The sequence below is a fragment of the Festucalex cinctus genome, chromosome 16, assembly GCF_051991245.1.
Source record: "Festucalex cinctus isolate MCC-2025b chromosome 16, RoL_Fcin_1.0, whole genome shotgun sequence".
Taxonomy (NCBI): Eukaryota; Metazoa; Chordata; class Actinopteri; order Syngnathiformes; family Syngnathidae; genus Festucalex; species Festucalex cinctus.
Genome location: NC_135426.1, coordinates 21,171,038 through 21,184,457, shown reverse-complemented (window position 1 = coordinate 21,184,457; position 13,420 = coordinate 21,171,038). Strand labels below are relative to the sequence as shown.

The 13,420-nt window shown below is 40.2% G+C and overlaps 2 protein-coding genes across 2 annotated transcripts; both read left to right on the top strand.

Annotated features, from left to right (window-relative positions):
• The first annotated feature begins 55 nt into the window (after positions 1-55).
• On the top strand, positions 56-2,558 carry rergla (RERG/RAS-like a). The gene is made up of 5 exons (XM_077499972.1): positions 56-334; positions 457-513; positions 1,170-1,243; positions 1,312-1,460; positions 1,528-2,558. Exons 1-5 carry the CDS (start codon positions 283-285, stop codon positions 1,811-1,813), a joined length of 618 nt encoding a protein of 205 aa, XP_077356098.1. The 5' UTR covers positions 56-282; the 3' UTR covers positions 1,814-2,558.
• A 101-nt stretch (positions 2,559-2,659) lies between these two features.
• On the top strand, positions 2,660-11,875 carry il17ra1a (interleukin 17 receptor A1a). Its single transcript, XM_077499249.1, has 11 exons — positions 2,660-4,987; positions 5,688-5,712; positions 5,831-5,980; positions 6,151-6,272; positions 6,383-6,509; positions 6,719-6,766; positions 6,871-7,019; positions 8,403-8,477; positions 8,562-8,631; positions 9,336-9,449; positions 9,521-11,875. Exons 1-11 carry the CDS (start codon positions 4,892-4,894, stop codon positions 10,846-10,848), a joined length of 2,304 nt encoding a protein of 767 aa, XP_077355375.1. The 5' UTR covers positions 2,660-4,891; the 3' UTR covers positions 10,849-11,875.
• The last annotated feature ends 1,545 nt before the right edge of the window (positions 11,876-13,420 follow it).

Here is a 13,420-nt window from a genome sequence, read left to right as displayed (position 1 = left end):
TGGAACAATTCATTCCTCCTAAACACAATCTAAACTACTGCATCATGCTTTGTTAATTTAAATTAACAACCACAAATGAACTCCCCTTTTCCTGGATGAATGGTCAAGGAGACACGCCCCCATTAGCGTCTCAGCTGAATCCCCCTTGCCCCCCGCCTCTCGTTCTCCTCCACCCAGCTCTTTTGTGCGCCGCTTGTCAAGTGGGCTTCAACACGTTTATTTTCCTCCCCTCGTTTCTTAAAGTATGCTATTTATTCCTGGAGCTTTTTCTTTGAGGAAAATATGAACGAGATCAAGATTGCGGTGCTTGGAAGTGAAGGAGTCGGAAAGTCAGGTAAGACGATTACAATTTAGGCTGGTGGAGATACAGTACAGGGGGTTCTCTGAAATCAAATTCGAATCAAGTTGTACAGAGTAACGCTTGTTTTTTTGTTTTTTGTTTTTTTCTCTCTGCAGCCCTCATCGTCCGGTTCTTCACAAAGCGTTTTATTGGAGAATATGCGTCATCTTCAGGTAAGGAAAAACAACATATTCAATCAATTAATGCACCAAGTGTCTAATTTTAATTTGGAATGAAGTGTCCACTACACAAAACTTCTTTTGTTTTTGTTTAATCGTATGTGACCGGAAAATGATTTTCACTCATGGGCGCAGCACTTCAAAATCAATCAATCAATTTGCGTGCAGATCCGTACACACAAATATGTAAGTATGTGTTGCTTATCAGAAGCTGAAATAAAGTAAAAACTTGGAGTTGGAAAAAATAAAATAAAACATATTAAGACAAATACAATTCTTTGAAAGACTATAATTATGCAAGTTACTTTTGGATGAAAAAAAAAATCCTTATTTTAAAATATATATAAAAAAAAGGTTTCGATTAAATGCACAGCCCTTAGTTTGGAGCCACCAATCACTGGTTAATAAACACTAATCAGAAAAAAAAAAAATGCTTTTGTAATGCCATGTAATGCAAAATTATAATGAATCTGATTAATTGATTGAATAGCGATAGATTAATCGATTCAAAAAATATTCGCTAGTGACAGCGCTCGTAAAACACAACTGCACCGTACTAAGGCGGTGATTCTTTCATGTACCACTAGAGGGAGTGAGCGCACCACCACACTTTGATGATTGTTTTTTTCTTTTTTTTTTCCTTCGAACAGAATGCATATACCGAAAGCGTCTGACTCTGGATGGAAGGCAGATGAATCTGGAGCTGTACGAGCCGTGCTCCAAGGTCAGGATAGTCAACATTGTTATGAAAACGCGGATGCAGAGACTCAGTCACATGTCTTTTTTTTTCAGGCCTTTCAGAGTAAATTAACTCCCAATGAGCAGATTGACTGGGCCGACGGTTTCATTGTTGTCTACGACATTAGCGACCGCTCGTCCTTTCTTGCCGCTAGAAAGGTAGTGAAACTCATCAGGGAGCACCGCTTGGCATCGGCCAAAAGGTATTCAGGTTCATCAAAATGTGAAGAAAAAAATAAATGAATAAAATATTGCTGAATATTTTCTCAGGGATGCCGAGTCGCTTATATTTCTGGTGGGCAACAAGCACGACTTGTGCCACATGCGAGAGGTGCGCCGCGAAGAAGGCCAGCGCCTGGCGGCCGAGTTCCGCTGCCAGTTCCACGAGCTGTCGGCGGCCGAGCACTACCAGGAGGTGGCGCTCATATTTTCCAAGGCGGTGCAGAGCGCCGGCGTAGGCGGCAAGGTCAAGGAGCGCAGGAGACGCCCGAGCGGTTCCAAGTCCGTGGCCAAACTCATCAACAACGTTTTTGGCAAGAGGAGGAAATCCGTGTGAAAAGGATGGCTGTCAATCAAGACCTCAAGTATCGTTTACGTTTGACTAGCATTGATGTGTATGTTTGAACGTGGTACAGAGAATCCACGGTTTATCATCAGGAATATGCAATAGGTGAAAAACTGTACTATATAAAGACCAAAAAAAAAAAAAAACATACTTCGCACTTGTTTTTACTCTCTCGCAATTAAGAAATGGGAGATTATCGGATAACAGCACTTTCAGAGGCAAAGCTCCCAGTTGAAGTTTACTGTAAAACTCACAAAATAAAGAGAATTAACTTTGTGTAAACACTAAATGGTCCACTAAACCATTTCATTTCTACTGAAAATCTGCTAGCTTGATGCTAACATCATATGAAATGGAAATTAGCATAAATGTTGAATGATAAACCTTAAAACAGCTGTTATTTTTGCATACACGGTGTGCAGCAACACCAAACTATACAATAACAAAATTCCGCTAGCTTAATGCTAACATATGGTGCAAATAGTTACCGGAGATTATCATAGATGCTATGTTATTATTAAAGGAATACTAGACTCATTGAGTCATTTTCAGCAGCAAAAGGTTAATATTTCATCCAGAATGAGTTTGATAACTTGAACTTTATTATTTTTCTTGTACAATTAATACTCAACTCAACTTTATGAAGCGCTTTAAGAACAGGCGTTGCTGTTTACAAAGTGCTGTATGTTAGCATTAAACTAGTGGACTTTTGTTATTTTATGGTTTGGTGTTGCTGCTCCACGTATGTAAAAATAAGTTTTTTTAAGGTTTATCAAACATTTATTGTCATTTCTATTTCATATTTTGTTAGCATCAAGCTAGCAGATTTTCATTAGAAATTAAAGGATTTAGTTGAACATGTAGTGTTGACACAAAGCTAATTCTAAGTACCCCTTTAAGATTCAAACAACGGCTACTTTAACACAGGTGGAGCAACAATGCATACAAACAGCATACAATCAAAGAAAATTAAACTTTGTACATTTGAACGATAAAAAGGTACCTTAATGTTAACAGTTAATGTGAAACGCAATCGTGCTAACAGATTAACCTGATAAGTCAACTAGATCTCATTCAATCACATTTTTGTTTGTTTGTTTTTTGACACACTCACCGTGATTGTGGAGGTTGAAAAAAAAAAAAAAGTAAGGAGGCCATTTTGTAATTGTAAAGAGTAGAAAGTACAGATACATCAAAAGTTGTCCAAAAATGAATACAGATACCCAAACAATATTTATCTTCTATGTGAACATAAAAACTACATTTACTGATGTTCGACTACGGTCCTGGCAGTATTCAAGTTAACAACAACCCAAATATGAAGCCTCTCCCATCTCATCCAGCACATATCTCCATTATAATCTACATTCCTCTCATGCCTTCCCCTGCACAGGTGTCTCCACGCTGCCATACAAAGTAATAAGACGGCAAGGGGGCTTCAGCATATTGATTCGCCAGGAGAATGAAACGCCGTTAGGAGGCCTCTCGGCGCACCGAGCGTATGAATGGCGCCGTTATCTCTATGTTATCGTTTGTGGCAGCCAGGCGGAAAGTCATTGCTTGTGGTCTCCAGGTGTACACGCCTCCATCATTAACAATCATAAAAGTAAAGAAAAAAAACAAACAAACAAACAAAAGCTATAACTTCGTGACATGAATATGATGGTCTCCTCAAGTCTACACAATATAGACAACACATTTCGGCAGGGTGCACCCTATCAAAGAAAGGAGTGTTGTGCATAATGTAAGCACTGCACAGTGCATTGCCATTTAAGGTTTTTGGAGCAACTGAACCAAACGGCAGGCAGGGTAAACGTTTATTTATACAGTAACCTATCAAACCATCTGATAAGATGTCTCTAATGTCATTGTCGAACCCATTGAATGTTATTTCAGTTGGAAGCCATGTTAGAATAACAGTTATGCAACGGTTCTCGGGCCCAATCCCAGAAATAGTTTGCCGAACAGACAGCAATTTCCCTGCATCGTAATCCATTTGAACCAAAGGGCAAAGACATTTGAGCCTATAGATTAGTTCTAACAGCTCGTTTCTCTACATTAGCACGGGATGGAAGACAGAATGAGGCCAAGCGCTTTTTGGGTCAACTTTGATGGATGAGATCAGACTTGTATTGCTCGTATACGTAATGCTGAAGTCTGGCCCACAAAACCACCGATGTGACTGAGAATAATGTTAAGGCGCCCTCTGCTGCACAATCTGGCGCAATGCATCTTCTGTCCTTGAGCAGGTACTAAAATTACTTTTACATATTTTTGGGATCAAATTTGTATGGATGCCCATTCACGCCGGGGGAAAGAGAAAAAAGGTTTTTTTTTTTGTTTGTTTGTTTTGTTTTGTTGTTGTTTTTTTTCCCACACCGTTAGAAACCGCCAGGAGATTTTTTTTTAATTATTTTTTTTTTTTAACACCGTCAGAAACCGCCAGTGATTTTTTAAAAACAAGTCTGACGGTGTAAAAAAAAAAAATAAATAAAAAATAATAATGACATTTGACAAGTATGAAAATATTACAGAAGAATTCGATGACACAACATCGACAAAAATAAAAAAATATATATTTTAAACGTCTTTCTTTAGTACAGGTGCTACAAAATGTGGGTCCGGTTCTGTGTCTATTTAACTATAATGTGTTTAAAAAAACAAACAAACAAAAAACAAAACAAAATTAAAAATTGTTGTTCATGATAGATAGATAGATAGATAGATAGATAACTATTGCGAGGATATTCTTGACTTTTTATACCATGTGCCAATGCAAAGGTGATAATTATTGCGTTCTTAAAGGCAAAACGTATAACTATTATATTATACAGATGTGACTCCTTTTAATCATTACAGGTTTCTGTAAATTCCCAGGTTACATGAAGGCAGCATAATCAAAAGCAAGCAGGTTACTTTACCACCAAGCCGGAAGTTTTTTTTTCATTAATCAGCTCTTTCCTTTCGCTTTACCAACGCTTGCTTTGTGGACCTACAATTTCCTCTAATGGCAACACTTCACTATTTACTTCACTGACGCTCATGTAGTTAGGGTAATACTCTTTAAAAATGAGGCTTTATGGGAGCGTTTTGCTGTTAATGTGCCTGTCGCTGTCGTCCGCGTTGAGAACTTTGACGTCCGTTCCATTGAACTGCTCCCAACAGGTAATACGCACTCAAACCTTCTTTTTTTTTTTCGTTCCCCTTTCATGTATATAAGAAAATTCAGAAGCTATTTGATGGTATAGTTAGCATTGACGTCAAAATACAACAAAAGTACTGTATTATGTGTATTGTGTAATTTAGGCGCAGCTTGTCATTTGGGGGCCCACTCATGGGGCCCCTCACATTCGTGTACGTTGGCAAAAGTTTTATCACCAAGACTTTGAATATTAGTGCCTCTGAATTAGAGACAATTCTCCTATTTCCTAAGCTAGGTAAAGTTCTTAAAATTATTTTTTCAGGACTACATCGAATAAGTTAATCAATTCTACTGCAGTTGGGAAAAAACAAAAGTTAATCAACATTTAATATTTACTATTTTAACTGCTTTGCAGTCCATTACACACATTTGTCTCTGTAAAAAAATAAAATAAAATTGCTTTACTCCTCTTTTCGTGCCACTAGGGTGTCTCCACTTCATATTAACAACCTCACCAACAAGTTTTTCTTAATTGTTGTTTTGCTGCCATCTTCCTGAATGACATCTACGCAGCCACAATGAGCAGACAAAATTAAATTATCATGACAATTGTGCATTTTAATGTGTTTTTTAAGTGCACACAGCCTCTCCTCACGAGAATAAAATGATAGTACTAAGAGATATATTAACATTGTTTTTTTTCTTCTTCTTCTTTTTACCTAGGGCCTGAGGTGCACAGTCAGTTTTAGTGAGTGCTCCCCCTAACCCCTAAAAAAAAACAAAAAAAATTCCAAAATTCATGTGTGCAAATTGCTTTGAATGTAATACCTGAATGAAAACATTTGAGGTTACGTGTGTGCACGCAGGTAACTGCCTCATAGATAGCGAATGGCTGAAAGTTTGGGAGTACACACCAAGTGGTCCACAGGGGTTGAGGGTGTCTGTGACAACAGTCCAGGATGAGGCAGGACATCTGCAGCCTGTCCTGGTTGCTAACTGGACCATAAAGGATGACGGTAAGTCCGGATCTATGTATTCATTCGGTATGATAAAGTAAAAGTGCTCGGGGTAACAAAATTCGATCCTTGTTTTCTGCTGGTTTTTTTCCACTAAACAATTGTACTGATCTAATAACCCAAATGAAATCTAATGTTGCTAAAATGTCGACCACTGTGTCACTCTGCAGGCAGCATCAGTTACCTGCAAGCCACTGAGATTCATGTCATGCTGATGGCCACCAATCAGAACCTGTGCGTCAGATATTCCTTTGAAGACAAACTCTCAATGAGGAATCAACATTACAACATGGTGAGCTTTCCAAATAAATTGCTTGTTTATTTATTTAAAATAAAATCTTTAACGTTTGTCATTTCGCTTGAGGTTGTAGTGTTGATGTTGGTGTACAATGTTTTTGCCAGTGGTCGTTCTCGGCAAATATGCTGGTGTTGGACCCAGGGCACATGTATCGGGTTTCCGTCTTCAACATCCCCAAACCAGAAGTGGGCCACAGCGACTATGACGTCAGCGAGAACGTGGTTGTTCCAGGTGAGTCCAAACCGCTACGGACTTGAGCTTTTCTGGAACTATTAGCGTTAAAGAGGACTTATCGCGAAACTGACTTTATAATGGCTGCTATACTCATAAGATACATACATGTTTTGAGATGTTTTAAAGTGTGATGTATTTCATGATTGTTGTGATGTTTCGTGTTATTTGCTCACTTTTGAAGTGACTCTGATAATGTTTTGAATCAGGTTGTCAAGACTCCGAGATGATCATGACCCAGTTTTGCATAGAGAGAGGTGAGTCACTGCTATTTTTGAGAAACAGTGGGTGTACCCTTCGCTGACATGGTGTATTTATGTATTTTTTTTTATTGTATTTATTTATTTTTGCTGTATTGTAGGAAGTCTTTGGCAGTCCAACATCAGCCTGGCTCTGACAGTCAAAGAAAGGCAGGCACTGACAGTCAGCTTCAGCCCTGACCTGCTGTGTGACGAGTACATGGTTATTGTCAACTGTGCCTCTGACCAGCATATTGACCACGCATACAAGGTGAGCTCAGCACTGTTTTCTTTTGTTTTTTTAACAGCACTTTTGCAGCACTCAGACACATTTCCTTCTGAGGAAATTGACCTAGAATATTCAGGTGGGTGCTCATTACAGCATCCTGTGCTGCGTAGCCTAGATTTCTACCTCAGATTTTCAAACAGGAAGCTCACACGTCCTCTTTTTCTAGAAATGTGTTTTTAGCTGCTCATGATAGCTAAAAACTGATCGGATAAAAGACACAGTCTAGGTAGTATGTAGTTTTTGGCCCTCGCTGGTTACTGTATGGGTTTATCTAAAGCAGGGGTCTGCAACATGCAGCGCTGGCGCCACATGTGGCTCTTTCATCCCTTTCCTGTGGCTCATTGTAGATCTCTTAAAAAAACAAAAAACACACAATTATGTATTATTTTTTACATATTTATTTGTATTTTTAAGATAAAATATTCTTCAAATGAGTTGATGTTTTTTTTTTTTTTTTTTAAAAGAATAATTAAATATTAAAAATGAGGAGCAAGCGGTTAAGAAAATGGATGGATAAATATTTAAAAAATTGTCAAAAGTTCACAAGTGTGAGAAAAAAGATGAAAAAGGTTTTTAAAAGAACCTAAATGTCGAAAAGGTGATCATAAAATGTCCAAAAAGGAAGAGGAAAGGCAGAAATTCACCATAAAATGTCCATGAAATTGCCAGAAATGTCAGACAATTTAATTTAAAAAAAAAAAAAAAAAAAAAAAAAAAAAAAAGTAGAAAAGAAAATGTTCAAAAAGTAACCTAAAATGTCCAAAAACAAAATAAAAACTTTTACTTTTTTTTTTTTTTTTTTTTTTTAAAGAAAAAGGCAGGAAAGAAAATGTTGATAAATAAATAAATATAAAATGTCTAAAAAATGAAAGAAAGAATCCCAACCAAAAAAAGGCATTTTATGGTAATAAAACATCCAAAATTTGCCAAGAATGTCAAAAATTATGCTGGCAAAAAAAGCTGAAAAAATGTCCAAAAAAAAAAAAAAAAACATGTCCAAAATAAGAAGAAGAAAGGCACAAAATGACCAAAATATGTCTATAAAATTGCCAAAAAAAATGTCAAGCTTTTAACAGGCAGAAATGTCTAAAAATGTATGAAAAATTACAAAAGGTAAAAGAAAATGAATGCCAAAGTATTGGATGGTGCATATTTGTGTGTTGTGGTGCAGCTCTAATTAGCTGTTGGGCCCTCAGTACATTAAACTAACACACTAATTACTTCATCACCATCTTCAAATGTTTTGCAGCTCCAGACACATTTTTGGTTATTTATTTGGCCTAAAAAGGCTCTCCTGACAGGAAAGGTTGCTGACCCCTGACCTAAAGTGTACCAATAGCAATTGAACTGATGACTTTTCCCCAGGTCAACCAGACACGCCTCAATGTATCGTTCAGCCTCCGTAAATGGCCCAGAACCTGCTGCCAATTTGACGTCTCGGTAAATATACATAAGAGCTGTTTGTATTGTCGTTATTTCAATAGTAAGTGTACATGAATAAATGACGTCCCATCTTCTTTTCAGATAAAACCGATGTTCCAAAAATGTGGTGAAGACTGCACCCGCCATAAGAAAACACTGGACATTTGTTCAGGTTTGCCCCATGTCAATTTAACATGATACATGCGCCTCTGATACAAACACATAATATGAATATTGCCGTCAAGACGTGATTAAATTGCTTCATACAGAGGATCACAATATACTATGGTAAGGCTAGGAGCTTATTTCCTGCATAAAATAATGGAAATAATCCAAGGTGATGACATTTATCTATCCTCAAAATGACACTTAATACTGTCCAAATGTTGAAGTAGCTATCCAAAAAGTCCACTTATTAGGTGGCTGATTAAGCTGGTTTGCATTTGTTTCACACTTGTTACACAAGATCAGCAATCAGTTATTCCATATCACCGATTATTGGTCACAGAGTGACCTTATAAGGTCTTCAATGTTGCTTCCTTTAAACCTGCAGGTACCTTTTTTTTTGATCAGTCATTTTCAAACATTATTGAAAAAACGCAATCCATGTCAGTTAAAAAAATGTGTACTGTGTAAATATGGCGTATATTCTTCTCATCACGTTCTTCTCGCTTTTGTTTATGATGGAGATTGTGGCCAAAAATCAAAAGATACGCATAATTGATACCTGATCCTCACAAAACTGAAGTTTACGTCAATCGTGGACTCGTATAATGTCTCCATAATAATAAACCAGGATAGATTTTTATAATTAATTTTATGCTGAACACAGCAGATGGGCTCCTAATAAATAAACTGTAATTTGACTCCTAACAGTCAAGCCCACTGATCCACCAGATGCTCCTCAATACACACTTGTCATTGTGTGTGGGGTGCTCCTATGTGCTGGGATTTTTGCCATTTCTGTATACATCCTGTGCAGGAAGCCAGGTTAGTCCCACAAACGCCATCGACCCACTTTGCGTCTGGTCAAAAGTCACATTGCTTTGTAATGCCTTCAGGCAAAACTGCTGATGGCTCGGTCGCCGTTGGAAACCAGAAACAGCAAATTCAACAAACACCGACGGTTCTGGTCATCTACTCCCAAGACCACCGCCTCTACAGGGACATAGTGTTGAAGCTCTGCGCCTTCCTGCAGGCAAAATGCGGCGCCAAGGTGCTGATCGACCTGCTCGACGCCACCTCGGTGGGCACGGTCGGCCGCGTCTGCTGGCTGGAGGGTCAGCGGCGGCGGCTGAAGAATCCCACCGACAAGGTCTTGGTGCTCTGCTCGCGAGGGGTCCAGGCCAAGTGGCGAGCCATGTGCGGCCGCCGCCGCGTAACGCTGAAGGAAGACCTCCTGTCGCCCACCGACGACATGCTCACCCCCTTCTTGAACCTCTTCCTGCCCGACATGCAGCAAGCGCGCAAGCACGGCAAGTACATGGTGGCGTACTTCAGCGACGTCAGCAGCGAGCGTGACGTGCCGTCGGTTTTCGACATTGCTGTCAAGTACACGCTGATGAAGCACTTTGAGGAACTCTACTTCGGCCTGCTGGACATCGAGAAGTACCAACCGGGTCAGGTCAACCACATCCAGGGCATCGGTGGCGACGAATACTTCAACTGTCCCTCGGGGCAAGCCCTGAAGAACGCCATTGAAACTTTCCAGGCGTACCAGATGGAAAATCCCGACTGGTTCGAGAGGGAATGCGTGCAGAGTGAGGAAGATCTTCTCGTTGAGCCCACTTGTGTCATTGACCAGCAGCGGACGGGCTCACCGCTTTTCGAGTGTCTTCCTCTCATCAGAGAGGGACTTCCTGTCTATACGTGCCAGGTAGACATACGAGAGAACGGAAGCAGCGTCCAAGTCGTAACCCCGGAACCGAACCCAAAGAGCCAACAGTCGTCGGTGGCAGAACTCGTACCGCTCGTCAACCCTGTGTACAGATACCAGCAACAGTCAGTCCTGCCTCACCTGTGTCCTTCAAACAGCCCTCCATCCGCTTTACCTGGAAAGCACGCTCCGTCTGCTGAGGGGAGGCACGTAAGCCAGATTCCAGAAGAGGACGAGGACGAGTGGCTCAGCGGCTCCGCCGGATCAAGCTCGCGTGAGGTACCTCATCCGAGCATCAGGAGTCCCGCTCAGAACCAAATCCTTCATCCTGTGGAGGTGAACGAGGGTGAGCCCAGTGCGGAGGGTTCAAACAGTGTTTCGGATCAAGGCTACGGCTCCAAAATGCCTTCCCCACTTGCAGCTCCCTACAAGGAGGATCCACTGGCGGCTCTGGCAAAGCTGCAGGAGGAACTGTTTCTGCAAACTCTAGATAGCGCTGAGTTTGATCTGTAGGGAAATGTGGGTGATTTCTCCACCTGTAATTCGCTGTCACTGGGGAAAATGAAAAGTGGCTTCCTTTATAAAATACTTTGCCCACTTGGAACTTCCTTCAAGGGGGAGCCGTTGGTTTGGCTTTTTATGAAAGTCGAAAAAGTGGCTTCATCTACAAATTCAGGATAGTTTGGTCTTCTTGTGGTGGTATGGCTCAGTGGTAGAGTGGCCGTCTCCCATCCGGGGGGTTGTGGGTTCGATCCTCAGCCCCGGTGACCACGTTGATGTGTCCTTGAGCGAGACACTGAACCCCAATTTGCTCCCAGTGGGGCGAGCAACGCCCTGCGTGGCCGCAGTCGAACGTTGGTGTGTGAATGTGAGCCTTTGTAAAGCGCCTTGGGTACATGTGGTGTCCAAACTCGGTCCTTGGGGGCCGGAGTCCTGCAGGTTTTGGATGGTCGCCTTCTCGAACACAGATGAAGCTCATCAGCAAGGTCTGCGTAAACCTGATAACGATCCTGTTGATTGGAACGGGCGCGTTGGAGAAGGGAAACATCTAAAACCTGCAGGAAACCAGTCCTCCAGGACCAAGCTTAGACACACATGGTGTAGATTAAAGCACTATATCAAAAGCAGTCCCGTTTACCATTTGGACCAATGGGTTTGTGAAACCATCCAGCCTTTTATCTGGACAGGGTTCAGTAGCGGATCTGATCAAGTCTGCATCAAATTGTGTGAAAGGGGCTGAATGTAACGTTCAACGCCAGGGCTCGTTTTGTGTGATGTACTGTCAATTTGCATTTATGATTTTGTGTGTACATGGATAATACAGTCTTCATTTCGCTATTACAGAAAAAAAACAACACTTCTACTGTACAAGATATTTTATAATGTTGCACTCCGAGCAAAATGTGGCACATTTTTTGAACAGATATTTGCACTAGGCCTATATCATGTTTTGTACTTTTCAGTCCGTTGCACTATAATTGTAACCTTCAATGAAGTCACTTGGTACTTTTCCAATAAAAGATGATTTATTTGACCTTGACCACACAATACGTTTGTCTTAACATCTACAGTACATCCAGTAGATTGGAATATAGTGGTACAGATTTACAGCACACAACTTGACCACGTGTAGGTAGTACTAGTATCTGTAAACAACGGCAAAGATTCCCTGTAAAGGTGTCGGAAGAAAGAGGAAAAAAGTCCAAATATAAACCAGTTGGATTCCGATGGCGCACATTGTTCACTTTGTGTGCATGAGACTGAGGTCCATTTAGTGTCCTTTGGTCGTTTGAATGGAACTGTGCTAGCTCATGCAGGGTACTGTACATCTAGAAATTGACTTTTTTTTTTTTTTTTGCATGAAGAAATCAGAAATATAAATAATACAGTCTAAAATACTTTGTTGCGATATGATATGCAACCAATGGGAAGCCACTCTAGTGTGATTGTTACACATAAAATAAAGGCAAAAGAAGCTTTTGAAGCAGTCGATGCAGCATATTTCATCCAAGCTTGAGTGCACGTTCTCACATCTTTCATTGAATCTCGCAAGTCAGGTCATGTGACCAACTTAAGCGGGTACATTGGAGTAACAAAGAGGATGTCTGTGGTTCACGACGACAATAAGTGTCAATCATACTTTGACTAACGTGGCATCAAATAGGGGATGGGGTTCGGTGTAGCTTGTTGCCATGACAACTGCCACCCGCTCTCATCTGTGAGTGAGTTCACAAAGCCCCGCCGGCCGCCACTTGTTTGAATTATTTCAACTTAAACTAGTCCAAGTGTACCCAAAGTGCTGCCTCGCAAAGTCAAAGTCTGTCGGGATTGGTTCCAACTCACCCACGACCTCTAATGAGGTGTAAGTGCGACAGGAAAAAAATAAAATAAAAAAATGGATGGCTGGACATTGCACATAGTGTAAGGCACAAGTCAGTTTAAGCGCTGACCTGCCTGCTGGGGGAGCAAATCAATCGTACAGAATGCAACGCTAAGAGGCACTAAATGCGGAATACTGCAAATATACACTTTACAATGATACCTTGACTTCCGAATTATGATTTTTTATTTTTGCCTTTTGCTTTGATTCAGAATAGTTTCTCTACATTCTATTTTGTTATTAACTGCATGTTTTTATACAGTACAACGCCGTAAAGTGCTACTTCTGTTTAAAAACGAATGGCAATTCGATTCGTTTCATTGGTAAAAGTTGATTTTTATAAGTTTAACTCACAAGTCAAGGTACCACTGTGAATACTATATACAGGGATGTGCTGTCTAATACAATAAAGTGACTCAAGCATAATAATGCACAATTTAAAAAAAAAGAAAAAGGAAAAAAAAGATTGTCTCCACAACAATGCAACATGAATTATAAGTATGTTTAGCCTTGCTTAGCATAAAACAGGAAAGCAATTAACATCATTCTGGGTTGGCTTAATTAGTCCCGCCCAATTGAATTAATTCATGTTACCAATACATTCTAGACAATTCTTCAAAGTGACAGAAGCTATACCTTATTTTGGAAAAGTGCAGGCACATACGCGGAGTGCTGATTTGTAACATCTTAACTATCGTTTTGTTT

Bases quoted from the DNA above. Each gene is read 5' to 3' on its own strand.
- rergla (XM_077499972.1), top strand. From the start codon at position 283: ATGAACGAGATCAAGATTGCGGTGCTTGGAAGTGAAGGAGTCGGAAAG. The intron at 335-456 runs GTAAGACGATTA...TTCTCTCTGCAG, and splicing joins TGAAGGAGTCGGAAAGTCAG to CCCTCATCGTCCGGTTCTTC. The intron at 514-1,169 runs GTAAGGAAAAAC...TCCTTCGAACAG, and splicing joins AGAATATGCGTCATCTTCAG to AATGCATATACCGAAAGCGT.
- il17ra1a (XM_077499249.1), top strand. From the start codon at position 4,892: ATGAGGCTTTATGGGAGCGTTTTGCTGTTAATGTGCCTGTCGCTGTCG. The intron at 5,981-6,150 runs GTAAGTCCGGAT...GTCACTCTGCAG, and splicing joins CTGGACCATAAAGGATGACG to GCAGCATCAGTTACCTGCAA. The intron at 6,510-6,718 runs GTGAGTCCAAAC...GTTTTGAATCAG, and splicing joins CGAGAACGTGGTTGTTCCAG to GTTGTCAAGACTCCGAGATG.